This window comes from Lissotriton helveticus, chromosome 3_1 (genome assembly GCF_964261635.1).
Source record: "Lissotriton helveticus chromosome 3_1, aLisHel1.1, whole genome shotgun sequence".
Classification (NCBI taxonomy): Eukaryota; Metazoa; Chordata; class Amphibia; order Caudata; family Salamandridae; genus Lissotriton; species Lissotriton helveticus.
In genome coordinates this window covers 1,650,215,689-1,650,231,781 of record NC_136061.1, presented here as the reverse complement: position 1 = coordinate 1,650,231,781, position 16,093 = coordinate 1,650,215,689, and the positions used below count along the sequence as shown (strand labels likewise).

General features: G+C 47.7%; 1 protein-coding gene across 2 annotated transcripts in view; it reads left to right on the top strand.

The window, feature by feature from the left end:
* The window catches only part of PARP9 (poly(ADP-ribose) polymerase family member 9), a 797,801-nt gene that overhangs the window by 61,245 nt on the left and 720,463 nt on the right, over positions 1-16,093 (top strand). Inside the window, exon 2 of one of the 2 annotated variants that reach the window (XM_078682417.1) lies at positions 6,244-6,388. The exons of the other annotated variant lie outside the window; for it this stretch is intronic. Coding sequence (XP_078538543.1) covers positions 6,271-6,388 — 118 coding nt within the window. The 5' untranslated portion in view covers positions 6,244-6,270. The remainder of the gene's footprint in view (positions 1-6,243; positions 6,389-16,093) is intronic. 2 annotated transcript variants of the gene reach the window in all.

The following is a 16,093-nucleotide window of genomic DNA, read 5'->3' as shown; positions in this document are numbered from 1 at the left end:
TGCACATTTCCAGCTTCAAAGGCAACATTAATTAAATTAAATAAATAGCTACAGTTTAAAATGAATGTTTTTGTATTTATTAACACTAATAAAAATGCTCCTTGGGAATCACAGTTGCTTGTATTTTACTCCCTAAATCATTTTATTCCAAACTACCAGAAGTAAAGTGTAAAATACATTTTAAAACCCTATTTTCTTTCCTCCCTGCTGGTGTACAGGTGTATGCCTTTTTAGGTCTCGCCTATCCCATTCCGCAAGGAATGGATAGGACGAGACTATTGGGGCTAAACTAAGAGCTAAACTAAGCTCTCAAAAAATGCAGATTTCCAGAAGTGCATGTGTCCCGTGCACGCGCTTCTATCCGCCTGCCTCGCATCACCACATCAAAGCCAGTCATCTGTTTCTTCCCCAGCGTGGTGCCGCCAGCAGCTTCACTTCAAAGGGATCCGCTCCACCCCCTGCTGCATCGAAGGCTTTCATTTCGCGGCTGCGTTTATTTTTTACCTTTACACGGGCGCGTTTTTTTTTTTTTACCTCTACCAGCCGATCCTCTTTCTATATTTTCCTCCTGCTTGTTTTTACTTCTTTCTTTCTGCGTATCTTTTCGTTTTTCTTTCTCCGTTTTTGATTTCTTCCTTTTCATACCTTTGTTTTGTCCTGACTCCACTTAATTTCTTTCTATACTCTTCTGTTGCTTTCTCTTTTTGTCTTTGCCACTGCTTGTCTTTCGTTCCTTCTTTCTTTTTTTCTTTTCCTGTTTCTTGTCACCTCTTTCTCCCAATGCACCTCTCTCTATTCCTCACTCTTGCTCGTTGTTGCTCTCCGGGTGTTTACTTTCTTCAACCATTAAGTCCTGTATGTAAGTGGATAATACCGCACATCGTCCCGTACAAGACATTAAATGCGGGTTCAAATGATAAACGCAACCTGGGGTCAGATAAGATACGGCTAAAGACAAACAAGGCAGAGTGTAGCCCCCTCGCGCCCACCTCAAAGGCACAGTTTGCTATGGAGGCAGAATGCCCAGACTTGACTACCGCATGCTATCCTCGTCTCCAATGCCACAGGGACATAAGGCTGGCCGCCACGGTGCACGTGTGCTTGTATGTAGTGAGGCAGACCATCAGATCCCCTAACTCATCGGGAGCCCCCATTATCCGAAAGCAAATGAATATCTAAGAAATATGACCTGTTTACAGCTCTGTAATTTTGAGTTTTGATTTCATTTCGCGGCTGCGTTTATTTTTTACCTTTTCGCGGCCGCGTTTATTTTTTACCTCTATCAGCCGATCCTCTTTTTATATTTTCCTCCTGCTTGTTTTTACTTCTTTCTTTCTGCGTATCTTTTCGTTTTTCTTTCTCCGTTTTTGATTTCTTCCTTTTCATATCTTTGTTTTGTCCTGACTCCACTTAATTTCTTTCTATACTCTTCTGTTGCTTTCTCTTTTTGTCTTTGCCACTTCTTGTCTTTCGTTCCTTCTTTCTTTTTTCTTTTCCTGTTTCTTGTCATCTCTTTCTCCCAATGCACCTCTCTCTATTCCTCACTCTTGCTCGTTGTTGCTCTCCGGGTGTTTACTTTCTTCAACCATTAAGTCCTCCAATGCCACAGGGACATAAGGCTGGCCGCCACGGTGCACGCGTGCTTGTATGTAGTGAGGCAGACCATCAGAGATCCCCTAACTCATCGGGAGCCCCCATTATCCGAAAGCAAATGAATATCTAAGAAATATGAGAGGTTCACAGCTCCGTAATTTTGAGTTTTGCCACTGCGATGCCACAGGAGCTTGCGTATTGTCAGATGCAGCCTAAAATACCCTCCATTCTTCTATCTGTAAACAGAATTTATTTACCTACACCCCAGCTCCTCTCCTGCAGACCCTGAGCTCAGTTATAAGTGATCCTGTGCGCGCCTTACAGTGACCCCCTCCTGGAGCCTGATTATACGCATAATACAGCTGACGGGCAGTTTTGCACCGCGCCACTTTCTCTTTGCACTGGAATTTGAACCCAGTAATAGATGAAAAAGTGATGTGTACAGTGTGACCAGTGGCAAAACAACATTTTACAACGGACGATCGGCCTAAATGCCATATTTGTTCTCTCCTCACTCTTCACTCCCTCTCTCACCTCCCTCTCTCACCTCCCTCTCCCCTATCACCACTCTCCCCTATCACCACTCTCCCCTCTCACCACTCTCCCCTCTCACCACTCTCCCCTCTCACCACTCTCCCCACTCTCCCCTTCCTCCACTCTCCCCTCCCTCTCACCTCCCTCTCTCCCCTCTCCTCACTCTCCTCTCCTCACTCTCCTCTCCCTCCTCCCTCTCCTCTCTCCTCTCTCTCCCCTCTCTTCTCTACCTCTCCCCTCACTATCCTCACTCCCCCCACTCTCTCCTCTCTCACCACTCTATCCTCTCTCATCACTCTCCCCCTCACCACTCTCCCCTTTCACCACTCTCCTCTCTCTCCTCACTCTTCTCCTCTACCTCCCCCTCTCTCCCCACTCTCCCCTCTCACCTCTCTCTCCTCTACCCTCCCCTCTCTCCCACCCCTCCCATCTTCCCTCTCTCCTTACTCTCCCCTCACTCTCCCCCCTCTCCCCCCTCTCTCCTCACTGCCCCTCTCCACTCCCTCTCTCCACTCCCTCTATACTCACTCTCCCCTCTCTCCTCACTCTTCCCTCTCCCCTCTTTTCACTCTCCCCTCTTTTCACTCTCCCCTCTTCTCACTCTCCCCTCTCCTCACTCTCCCCTCTCCTCACTCTCCCCTCTCCTCACTCTCCCCTCTTCTCACTCTCCCCTCTTCTCACTCTCCCCTCTCCTCACTCTCCCCTCTCCTCACTCTCCCCTTTCTTCACTCTCCCCTCTCCTCACTCTCCCCTCTCCTCTCTCTCCTCACTCCCCTCTCTCCTCACTCCCCTCACTCCCCTCTCTCCTCACTCCCCTCTCTCCTCACTCCCCTCTCTCCCCTCCATCTCTCCTCTCCCCACTCTATCTATCGCCCTCACTCTATCTATCGCCCTCACTCTATCTATCGCCCTCACTCTATCTATCGCCCTCACTCTAGCTATCGCCCTCACTCTATCTATCGCCCTCACTCTGTTCTCTTCTCTTCTCTCGTGCTGATAGGCTGCTCTCTTCAACCGTGCCTCCTTCTCTAACTCCCTGTTCTCTTCTCTTTTCCTGTGGTGATCTGCTGTTCTCTTCCACCCCACCCCCTTCTTTAACTCCCTGTTCTCTTTTGCTGTGCTGATCAGCTGCTCTCTTCCACCCACCTCCTTCTCTAATTCCCCGTTCTCTTCTATTCTCCCATACTGATCTGCTGCTCTCTTGCACCGCCTCCCTCTCTAGCTCCCTGTTCTCTTCTCTTCTCCTGTGCCGATCTGCTGTTCTCTTCCACCCGCCTCCTTCTTTAACTCCCTGTTCTCTTCTGCTGTGCTGATCTGCTGCTCTCTTCCACATACATCCTTCTGTAACCGCACACACATACATACAACTACGCACACACACATAGAACCACACACACAACCACACAAACACACACAACCACACACAAACAACCACACACCCAACCCCACACACAAACATCACCCCACACACAAACACACATCACCCCACACATCACCACACGCACAACCACATGCACAAGCTCAACCACACGCTCAACCACACACACAACCACACACGCACACACACAACCACACACACAACCACACACACAGCCACACATACAACCACACACACAATCATACGCACACAACCACACACACAGCCACACACACAACCACACACAACCACACACACAACCACATACACAACCACATACACAACCACACCCAACCACACACACATACAACCACACATACACACAACCACACACAAAACCACACGCACACAACCACACGCACACAACCACATGCACAACCACACGCGCAACCACACGGTCAACAACACACTCAACAACACACACAACCACAACCATACACACAACCACACCCAACCACACACCCAACCACACACACAACCACACACAACCACACACACAACCACACCCAACCACACACACACAACCACACACACACAACCACACACACAACCACACACACACAATCACACACATCTATCTATCGCCTTCTATCTATCTATCGCCCTAACTCTATCTATCGCCCTAACTCTATCTATCGCCCTAACTCTATCTATCGCCCTAACTCTATCTATCGCCCTCACTCTATTTATCTATCGCCCTCACTCTATCTATTTATCGCCCTCACTATATCTATCGCCCTCACTCCGTCTATCTATCGTCCTCACTCTATCTATCGCCCTCACTCTATCTATTTATCGCCCTCACTCTATCTATTTATCGCCCTCACTCTATCTATCTATCGCCCTCACTCTATCTATCGCCCTCCCTCTATCTATCTTTCGCCCTCCCTATAGCTATCTATCGCCCTCACTCTATCTATCGCCCTCACTCTATCTATCTTTCGCCCTCACTCTATCTTTCGCCCTCCCTCTAGCTATCTTTCGCCCTACCTCTAGCTATCTATCGCCCTCACTCTATCTATCTATCACACTACCACAGCATCACTCAGGAGCACCACAACATCACTATGCGCTACCACAGCATCACTGAACGCCACAGCATCACTCGTGGCCACCACAACATCACTCAGCGCCACCACAGTATCAATCTGTACAACCATATAACAATAACTGGTTCAAATATTTTCTCTCAATGTTTCAAGCTTTATTGCAAATGTCACAAAAAGATGTTAATATTTCGCTTCTGTTCTTGGATTTTCGTCACAATAAAATACACTGAACATAATCTTCACAAAAGTTATTTACAAAAGTTTAAGCTATTGCCATTATAAATTACAATAACTTTTATTTAAGTATTAATTATTTAAAAAAATTAAAAGCCATTGTTATTTGTAATATCAATACATCTAAGTCACGTAAATACAAAACATGTTGCATTACAAATGCTATAGTTGTCACATTTGCAAAAGATAAAAGTATTGGCATTGTAAATGACAAAGCTATTAATTTCGCTATTTTCAAAACCAGCACATAAATAAAAAATTTGTCATTTACGAAACCAATAGCTCAAACTTTCCTAATGCGAGACCTATTGCATTGCAAATGCTTGTGGTCTATCTCAGTGTTATTTGATAACATGTGTTCGTAAATTTACTTTGCCTTTGTGCATAGGTGCCTGTACTAGTGTCAGAATATGTGTTTGGAGGCCTGTATGCATATTGTTTTTGTGTGTGTACATGTTTTATCTGTGTACATGGATGCATGTGTGTGTATGTTTGTATGGTTGGAGTGTTCCTGTAAGGTTGAACTGCTTTACTTTGTGAGCCTGTGTTTATTTATTTGAAACCCTTAAACCACAAGTTGTCATCTCCGAACTCTCGAGACGGGAGAAAAGGCACATAATTTTTTCGTCTAGTGAATTTCGCGGCAGACCAGAAAAAAACCTGTTGCAGGAACTGAGGTGAAATGGTTATCTAGTGCAATCTTTAGGAGGAATTAAAGGAAAAGGTGGGTGCCCATAAAAAAGCAAAGTTGGTAGATTGCACATTGATGAGTGAGTTTATATAAGGAATGAAGGTACAGCTGCTGTCAAAGACAGCACTCAGACTGCAAATCTTGTGTGGACATGCGGTTGAATGGGACCCAGGATGCCTATCCAAGTGAAACTCAGAAGTGAAGGGTCGATGGGGCAGTAAGAACGTTGTCAGCCTTCTGTCATATAAATCCAACTGTGGTAGATCCAGTTTTTGTCTTTCATCAGTTTGCAACCTGATGGTGACCTTTTTGACATTTATCGAGCTGGATGAGGATGCATGTATCCTCTGCATTCATGTGGGAGCCGACGTAGGAAGTGCAGAACATTGAGGGACTTTGCATGTAGTGGGACTACTTGTAAAGAAACCCTGCTTGAAGTAGTGGATATAGTTTTCTAGGAAGTAAGAGAACCAGAAAAAGATAGTGGCCCATAGATGTGATACGCTACGATGTATCCCACCCATATCTTCATGCCCTGCACATTAGATAAGCATGTGTTCTTATTTTCCTCAATATGTTTCTCAGTTGCTTATATCTACACACCAAAAAAGGCAGATTAAAAAGTTGAAGTTATCTCAGAATCTTATTTTAACATCTGATGCTGTTGGTATCTCGGATACCAGTATCCCCTCTTCATCTTAACACTTAATATTTCTTCTCTACAGACCACTGGTTCGTTGTTTTAAAACTGCATGGACTTCTTTTTGGATTTACTTGGATTTAGACCATCCACAAGCATTAGCATGGCTGGGCGACACACATCAGCAATGGATTCTGGTGCTGGAGAAGGGGGATCTACATTCACTACAGGTACCCTTTACACTTCCATTTGGAACTCTCTTTCCTGGCAAAGGCTTTTCATAAACTCTGCATCACCACCAGGCTTGTGCCCACAGATGCGGTTCTGTAAATGTAAATGTAAATGTTTGTATTTTATATAGCGCACTTCTACCCGGAGGCCTCGTAGCGCTGTATTCATACCGCTGCGGAACCCATCCTGGCTTTCCTGTGAAATGTCCACTCCTGGGCACCCCCAAGGTGAAGCCAGGCATCCACAGCGCTGCTGGGGCCGTTGTGGAGATTAAGCAAGCTATTGCCCAGAGTCACAGAGTGGGACCCATGATTGGACTAGGCACCGAGGCGAGAATTATCAGGTCCGGGGAAATTGAGCCCAAGACCCGCCGAGGCGGGAATCGAACCCTGGTCCCGGGCCAGACCTCTGCATCAGGGTCTGCCGCTCTAACCATTGAGCCACACTTCTCCACTGACTTGTGAATGTGTGTAATGTGTATCTAGTCGTATTGCTAGTGCCTCCATAGTCTTCACATGGTAGTCACTCTTGATGCGCTTTTGAATCTTTGTCAGACCTTTTTTTTGGGCTTCCTAAATACTTGCACATTTACCTGCTAGAGGATTTGTTTAACTTTTTGAGGGCTATACTTGAATGAGAGCCTCTAATTGTTTTGGTGTATTGACAGCGTTTGGGAATGTGTATACAGTAGGAAAAGCCTGTTTTGATCCCTAATAATTGTGGCTACGCAAAATATTTATTAAAAAAAGAAAACTAGGGGGGTGTGGCTGTCAGCCAAGCAAGATGGCCGCAACCTAAGCGTGCTCCGCGAGTGTGGGGACCCCCGATATAATAACGGACACAAATCCTGTTGGCAGACGGCGCAAACGAGGAGCGAGTGGCGCTGACGGTCAGCTGCACGTTTTGCAGTGCTCCGCGGTCCGCTGTGACAAGCGACCCTGGAGATACACGCGAGGGGATCTGTGGCCTTCCAGACGAGCCTTCGCCGGGACCTTGCGCACGCCAGCCTCCCCCCTGCCTGAGGCGTGTGGCGGCACCTTACGATCCGGCGCGGCGGCTGCGACCTCCAGCCTTAGACTGTACCCACTCTCAGCCGACAACCCAACACCGAGGTGAGCTGTGTAGTGCACGGGGGGGCCGCGCCGATATGGGCTGACCGCTAAAGGGGGCTACGACGAACGCCCTAAGGTGGGACTGCACCATAACATGACGTGCCCGTCAAATGGACACTTATCACTGAGATCCTGGCAGTCTCGATACAGTACATACGGGATCCCTCTCCCCCCCCTCTAGCCAACGACACCGCAACAGAGGGAATACGGAGAGATCCTGCGACTACCATTCAAGGCTGGTGGCTGAAGCGCAGCGACCCCACGAAATAGACTAGTGCCCTGTATTGCCCACGAATCTCCAGACAAAGCAACCAATGTGGGGCCAACTCCCATACACAGCGCACCCGGGCCTAAGCGACAGCGGACGGACGCCCTGTGCCGAAGGCATATCACCCCCTGAAAACTAAGGCCGCCTCACACTATCTCACAGTACAGAGATAACCTCTACATCGCCTTCACAGATACCCCACTGGGGCTACTAGAGGGCAAGAAAACCGAAAGGCAGCGCGTTGCGAAATACAACGCGACAGGCAGCTGCGAATATTGTCCCCCCTCCCCCGGGGGCTAACCGAACAACCGAAGAAAGGACCTCAATGGCGGGCCGGGGTCCTCGAGGAGTACAGGTTGGGAAGCTGGAGAAATTTGTATATTCCAAAGACCAGGGCGAAATGCAGTAAGTCACTTCCGCACAGATGGAGGCGCCCACACAGCAGGCCTCCGACTCAGTCACCCTTGTGGATATTATGGTCGCCCTACAACATGTCCAATCCTCCATCAGCACGATCTCCACTGACGTATATTTGATCCTTGCTGACTTCTCTAAGCTCTCAGAGAGACTCGCCGAAGTTGAATCCACAACGAAGGTCCTGTCCACTGACACAGCAACGTTGCAAAGACAGGTGCACCAGCTTGAAGCAGACAACTAGACCATCCTCGCCAAGCTGGATGACCAGGAGGGTCGCTCTAGACACATCAATGTACGCATAGTTGGTGTACCGAACTTGCTTCGGCTATTGGGGCATTTAAACCTGGGATAGCACTAGGCCCGAACGGCATACCTGTAGAACTATATAAACAAATGGCGACCAGGCTCACCCCTCACCTTCTTGATATGTATAAGGTGAGCTCCCGAGGGACAAAAGACTAGTGACCATAGTCGTGATTTACAAGACGGGCAAGCCGCCGCAAGAAGCTACCTCCGATAGACCTATTTCCCTCGTAAATATTGGCCAAGGCACTGGCAACGCACCTTCAGCCATGCCTCGATACACTTATTCACCTGGATCAATCGGGCTTCATGCTCCACCGCAACACAGCCCTGAATCTCTGCATGCTCCAGGGTGTGATTACATGCAGTACAATTATTGCAGAAGATGTGGTCATACTCTCTTTGGTTGCCCGCATGGCCTTTGACATGGTGGAGTGACCATTCCTCTTTGCAGTGCTCCAACGCATGGGATTTGGGCCCAAATTCTGTGGCTGGGTATGCCTCCTATCCAACAAACCCATTGCGCACATCGCGGTCAATGGTCGCGTTTCGCTGGACTTCCCCCTTGGTAAGGGGACACGGCTGGGCTGCCCACTCTCCCCCCTACTATTTGCGATGGTCCTGGAGCCATTAGCGGCATGGATACGTCAAGACCTAGTCCTTAAAGGGCTTAAATGGACAATGGGATGGGAGGACCGTATATCGTTGTATGCGGACGATATCTTACTGTATTTGACATTCCCAGCCCGATCATTGAATTGCCTCCTGGATATTTGTGCAGCCTATGGCAAAGCATCCGGATACACAATTAATTGATCGAAATCATTGCTATATCTCCTTCACCCCCCAAAAACTGCCACGCAACTGTGAAATCCAGATCACAGACCGGGGTTTCCTGTACCTCAGAATATACATTACCCCCCAAGCTGCACACTTTACTGAAGAAAATCTCATTAAACCAGCCTCTGACCCGCTTCCGCTGAGACGTAAAACACTGGTGTTCCTGACCCCTCACCCTACTAGGTAGAGCAGCCCTCTTCAAAATGATGCCGTTGCCTAGATTTTTGTATGCCCTACAGAATACCCCCTTTCGTTTTCCCCCTTCCTATTTTGCACTGATAAATGCCGAGGCGACCAAACTTCTTTGGGATGGTGGGACAGCTCGTATCGCCATGAAAAAACTGGTTAGGGGATGGTATAATGGAGGAATCGCCCTCCCACACATACAGACCTACTACTGGGCATCACAATTATCTGTGATAAACCAATGGCTTCACGTGCCCTGCCTTCCGCATAGACCGCCACCTCCTGGACGCTGAGGAGATAATGGGGGCGTTATACAATAGCACTAAGAAATCGCACTACACAGTCTCTACGGCCCTTACATTGCAAATCTGGCATGAGGAACAAAAAGCAATGGGATGGAAAGGGACTTACGCACAGGCAACCCCACTGTGGGGCTCCCGAAAACTTCGAGACTACGAACACCAAGGGATTCTGACAATGGGACCTCATAGGGATATCCAAACTGGGGGACCTCTGGGGAAAAAGGAGTTGTACCCTTTACCCAACTCCAAGACACACACAAATTAGCCCATACAGAAGCTTATAGATACGCCCAGATTAGACACGCTTTACAGCAGTAATCCCGGCGGACACACAGTTACCCGAATCCTCCCCTTCAGAGGACAGGTTACTCACAAATCACCTTCAAACAAAAGCTATCTCCCTAACTTATCGTAAAATAGTCAACAATCAACAAGACCCCACAGAGGCCCTGAAGGCGAAGTGGGAGGCAGAGCTGGGAGAGTTAGATGAAGACGACTGGCAAGCAGCCCTGATGTCCCCAAGGTAAGTAGCAATCCCTTCCACCCTTAGGTTGCTTCAATTAAAAATCTTGCACCGTATTTATTACACAAGAACATTATCACACAAGATAGGTAAAGCGGACAATCTGTTCTGCCTCCGACGCTGTGGCGCTGAAGGTACTTTTTGGCACACACTTTGGGACTGCCCGCTGATTACCCCTTACCCCTGCGGTCTTACACACAATGTCCCAAGTCACGAAAGTAGTGACCCCGTTGTCCCGCAGCGTTGCTTACTTAACATATGGGAGCCCACGGATTTGAATCACACTGATCAAGACTGGGTGACGCTGGGGACGGCCTTAGCAAAACACAACATAGCACAGTGTTGGGGGTCGGTACTCTTACCGAAACACCATGCAATGGTGACAGAAAAATCTGTATACATACATAGAGGCTAACCCAAAAAATGGTCGAGGGTGTGGGGAAAGTGGAACCACTACCGGGGAGATATCTGTGAACCCCCCAATCAGATCAAGACTCAGAGGACAGTGACTAACTTCGACACACAAACGAGACAGCCCCCGCCACACTTCATGCTACCTGAGAAACGTGAAGGGGTAGATCATTTGCATAATATATGAAGTCATACTGTGCCGCGCTTGAATGACCCAAGATTGCTGTCAATGCATGCCACTGCAACTTTTTTTACTGTACTGCATTATTTTTTGATGTACCTCAATACTTCAATAAAGCTTTTTTTTTTTTTTTTTAAAAGAAAACTACATTTAAGTCCAATGGATTCTGGAAGATTCATGTAGATTGATCAAATGCAGTCTGTTTAGGAAGACCCAACAGTTTTTTTTTGCATTCAAGACCCCACAGTAATTTGTGCTTGCTGCTGTACTGATTCACATAATTAAACTGAACTTCAGTAGAACATACAGCTTGGGCCAAGTTAACCCCTGTGCTTGGTTTGGTTTAAGTCATTTTTGTAGAATTGGAGATTAATGGGAACAAATGAAATTACAAGATGTATTTACATCTGAACTATTTAGCTTTTGAACTGCAATTTGAGAGAAAAATAAATCGCATCTGTTTGGTTTAGATGATTTTTATCCCAGCTAACACCTGGTAGTAAGTAGTTAGTAAACTGGCTGGGCCGATTTAGAATTGAGAAACAATCTAATTGGCTGAGCAAACATGAAATGTTTTTTCTAGGAGTCATTTCAAGGTTCACGTGGCAGCGCGTCCTGTTCCTGATCTTCAAAGCTATATTTGACTACCAGGCATAGGAAGTATTCCCGACCTTTGGGAAGCCAGATTACATTTCAGAAAGTTAGATAAGCTACCTTTTAGACATCAATCAAATAGGCTTAACAAGCATTTCGCCTTCGTAAAAGTTAGAGCTATTGGCATTGTACATGACAAACGTTTTATTTATGTGTTGGTTTTGAAAACGGATAAATAAATGGCATTGTCATTTACAATGGCCAGCATTCATGCTTCTTGCACAGAGCGGCGCGTCACCTCACGACCGCCTTACAGCACTTTATTTCTATTCGTTTTGCTAGGGGTATTTATAGCGCCCAGAGGTACCACTTCTTGGAAGCATAGCAACGTGGCTTCTAGGCGCTGTGCAAGAGATCTTCAAGAGGCTTTCAAAAGAGGAACAGAGGAGGGGGAAACGATAGAGAAATGTTCAGGACTTAACAGCAGCCCCATCCATTTCTGAAAACGCAAGCCTTCCTTTCTCGCATCACGCAGCTTTCCTCTCCGCACTATCAGGTGCATGTCTCCCACCCACCCCCGTCCTGTACATTTCACCCATCTGCACTTCCCCTCTTCTGTTGCATCTTCCCCTGCTATGTTCTCTCAGACATTCTCCCATATATGGCTCCCTGCATCAGTCCAACACAAGTGGGAAGCGCCTTAAAGCAGCTGCCTTCCGGTAGCGTAAGGTACACCAAACAACTCATCTACCAGAGAAAAGCACATTGAAGCCGTTTGCAATGGGGCACATGGAGTAAGCACTATGAAGTCATACAAGTGGAAGAAAGTGCTATAAACATGCTGATTAGACACAATAAATAACTCTGACGAGCTCACACAAGCGCCATGAAGCAGTTTCTCACATATTGCAATACAGAGAACCGATGTAACTGGGGTCGACACTATGTTGGGAAAAGACCATGTTTCCAGCCTTGGTCTTACATTTGACAGCCTCATATGTTTGTGAACTTCATGCATCTTGCTCTTTCCATCCCTCCAGCAACCCCAGCGCTTGGAGGTGCCCTTACACAGGCATAAAGCACTGCACAGATTACCCGCACAACACTATGACAGTCCTGGTTTGCTTCCGTTCATCCGTATAGGAGTGGTTTGAGGTGCCCTTTTATTGCCATAAAGCACTACACAACTTACCCACATTACACAATGACAATCTTAATGTGCTTCCTTTCAGCCTATTGGGCTTACAAGAGTGAGGAGTAAACTTAACGCCAGACACAGTACAGCACGAAAAGAGGGGTCTGCTTTCCTTCTGGCGTAAAAGTTGCCAGCCAACTTTGGAGCAGGTATCTTATCAGTTGTTTGTAACCGCAATTACATTTGCCAACCATAGATAGAGGACTTGACACCCGGTCTTGCAACATCGCCCTTTATATTTAAGGTACCACTAGGGAGCTCCGCAATTACTTTCATTGTGATCGTTTCTGGGAGGGTTGGGTGCATCTTGGTAAATGTTAAAAACTGACCTCGAACAGCCGTGAGCTTTTACAGTGCCTCCTCAAATGAAATAGACACGTCTCCTACATATAAATCACTCAGTTCCCAGTACCTTCTTGCAATCCACTCCTCTGTCTTTGCCGTCTCTTTCAGGTTTTGAAAGTCTGGGCAGTTTCATATTTCCGAGTGAGGCATAAAGGGGAGTCCCTGCACAACATGCATAGAGAAGCGCTCAAAGATCCGAGACATCAGTGCTCTTAAATAAGGCGTTCCCGGCTCCCCTCTCGTGCACCGTGCCCAGATCATTTAAGGGATAATATCCTGCCAGGAGGTTCCTCGGAGGGCCCATGTGGGCTCAAGGGGCAAGGGGGACACTGTGTTTAGGCAGCCTGGAGAGGAGGCAGCGAGGAGTTTAATTGTTACGTTAGGGGGAGCGCTGGGAGGCCGGCATTTCTGCTGTTTTGGCCGCGGGAGGTTCGTGGTCAGGATGGAGGAAACGGATTGGGGGTTGGGACGGAGGTGCGCCAAGGGGTGCGGTGGGGGAGGGGCGGTAAGTTGGATAGCTGGGGAGGAGGTAGCGAGGAGTCTGGTGGCAGGACGGATGGAGGGGCGAGGCTGTAGCCAGAGGGGACCGTTGCGGCTGGGGGGATGAGGGGGGGGGCGGGGGAGGGGAGTAGTCATAATACCAATGCCTTTCATCCTTCAGAGGCCGGTTGGGTAGTGTCTGCAGGCGCTCAGGAGACATGGCAGGCCCTGTCTGTGAGGGGTGAAGGAGGTATTGCAAGGGAGGTTTCGGGGAGGGCCGAGGGTGATGGGTGCCGAACAGATTGTCACCTTCAGAGGTGGCATGGATGGAGTGACCTGGGTTAGCCGGGCTGAGGGTATGCCGTTGAATGGGGCAGAGGGGTGCGGTAGCACCCGAGGCTGGGCCCATTGCCACCTGTGCGGCGTTAAGGGTTTTTTTTTTTTCTTCAAATGATTTTATTAGACAGAGTTTTTTAGCATAGTAAGTACAGAAAGAAAGAAGGCAATACTGGTCATATTATAACGCTGTTGTGGTTACAATTGGCGTACAATATATGGTTTAGGCGTTAAGACGGTGGGTAGGCAAGACTGGGCATGTTATACCGCCGTTGGGGTTACAATTGCGTACATTCTATATGGTTCGACAATTACACATTGGGTAATCCTTTACGGTCCTTGGCGTTTGCGATAATGAGGGGTCCCAGTATCACCTTCGTAAGAGGAAAGCGAAAGTGGGAAAGCAAGGAGGGAAAGAGAAAAGAGGACAGTAAGACAGTAGTGGTGGCTCGTTTTTAGTTAGCAGGGAGCGTTCACGCGTCTTCGTTGGGCGGTGGTCGTGGTGGGGTATTGAGTCATGTGGGCTGCTTAAGGCGGTTTGTGTGAGCCCAGGAACTTGTCCAAGGAGTGCCACATCTCGGACTTAGCGCTGCATTTTGGTGATTGTTTTTGTGTTGTGTTCTCTGCCCCTCTGAGTACGGTGACCCAGTTGAACCAACTTTTGAAGGACGCCTTCCCCGTATCTTTCCAGTTGGTAAGGATAGTCTTAACCGCCGCTGTGAGTAGGAGGTCGATCAGTTGCCTGTCGTGTTTTGATTCAATTTCTGGGGCCATGAAGGCAGTGACTACCCCCGAGAAGTCTGGTTGTGGCAAGTACAAGGTTACGCTGTGTATGAACTCCCGTACCTTCCGCCAGAACGTTTTGATCTTAGGGCAAAATAGGATAAGGGGCGCTAAGTCTCCCTTTTCTTTATGGCAGTTCCAGCAGCGATCCCTATCCCGGATACTGGCGGTTGCCAGGCGGTCCGGCGTCCAGTAGGCTCTGCGGAGGAGCCAGTATTTAGTCTGTGCTAGGATTGGGGTGACTTTGTTTTTGGCTGCTGATTGCCCAGAGGCTCGTCTTTTCCTTCTCACTGAGTTGTCTACCTTGGTGGGCTTCCCAGCTCTCTATTGTTTTGGCATTTAGTCTTGTTGTCTTTGGGCTCAACAGTTTGTATAGGTGAGATGTCTGGTGACCGATTTTGTTTAAATTCGCCATGTATTGGAGGATTGAGGGGGGGTCCTTGCTTAGGTTTGCTCTTGTGATGGCTGCCCTTATTCTTAGGAAGCTGTAGAATTCTATATCCGGCATGGTGTGTGTTTGTTTTAGGTAGTCAAACGTGAGTGGGGTATTGAGTCTCTCTAGCTGGTTGATTGTGGAGATGCCCCGTTCGACCCACGGGTCCATGCAAATTGACTTGTCCTTATATTTTATTTTAGTGTTGTCCCACATAGATTACCATTTAGTGGTCCTAATGCTCTTCTCCATTCTTTTGTCGACTTTGAGGAGAGCGTTCTTGGTGTTTTTGAGTATGGGGTTGTTGGCCTCAGGGTGTTTATTGGCTGTGAGTAAGGCTATGGAATCGAGCCCTTTTAGGTATGCTCTTTCTATCGCCAGCCACACCGGCGTGTACTCCTGCTCTGGTAAGAGCCAGTATATTCCTTGTTTGGCTAAGCATGCTGTCTGGAATGTTTTGAAGTTGGTGAGGTTGAGTCCCCCTAGGGGTTTGCGTAGTTTTAGTTTCTGTAGGCTTATCCGGGGTTTCTTGTCTCTCCATAGGAATTTGTTTGTCATGATCTCCAGCTTCTTATGGAAGTCATCTGTGGTTATGAGTGGAAGCATACTAAGTAGATAGTTAACAATGGGGGTTAGCATCATTTTTATGGTCTCTACCATGCCCCACCATCTGATATACTTTGGTAACCATGACTCTAGGTTCTCTTTTAGTTTGTCTAGTATTATTTTCTCACTGTAGTCGAGTGTTGATTTGAGGTCCCTGCCGAAGTAGATGCCAAGATATTTCAGGAAGCTTTTCTGCCAGGTCAGGCCTGAGCTACCTAGTACCATCCTCGTTGTGTGCACATTCATTGGTTTGCATTCAGATTTGTCCCTGTTTAGTTTGTAGCCCGATACCTGTGCATACTCCTCAATGGTGGACATTAGGGCTGCTATCGAGGACTGGTTCCTCTGTGGTGATGAGTATATCATCTGCATAGGCAGCTAGTTTGACC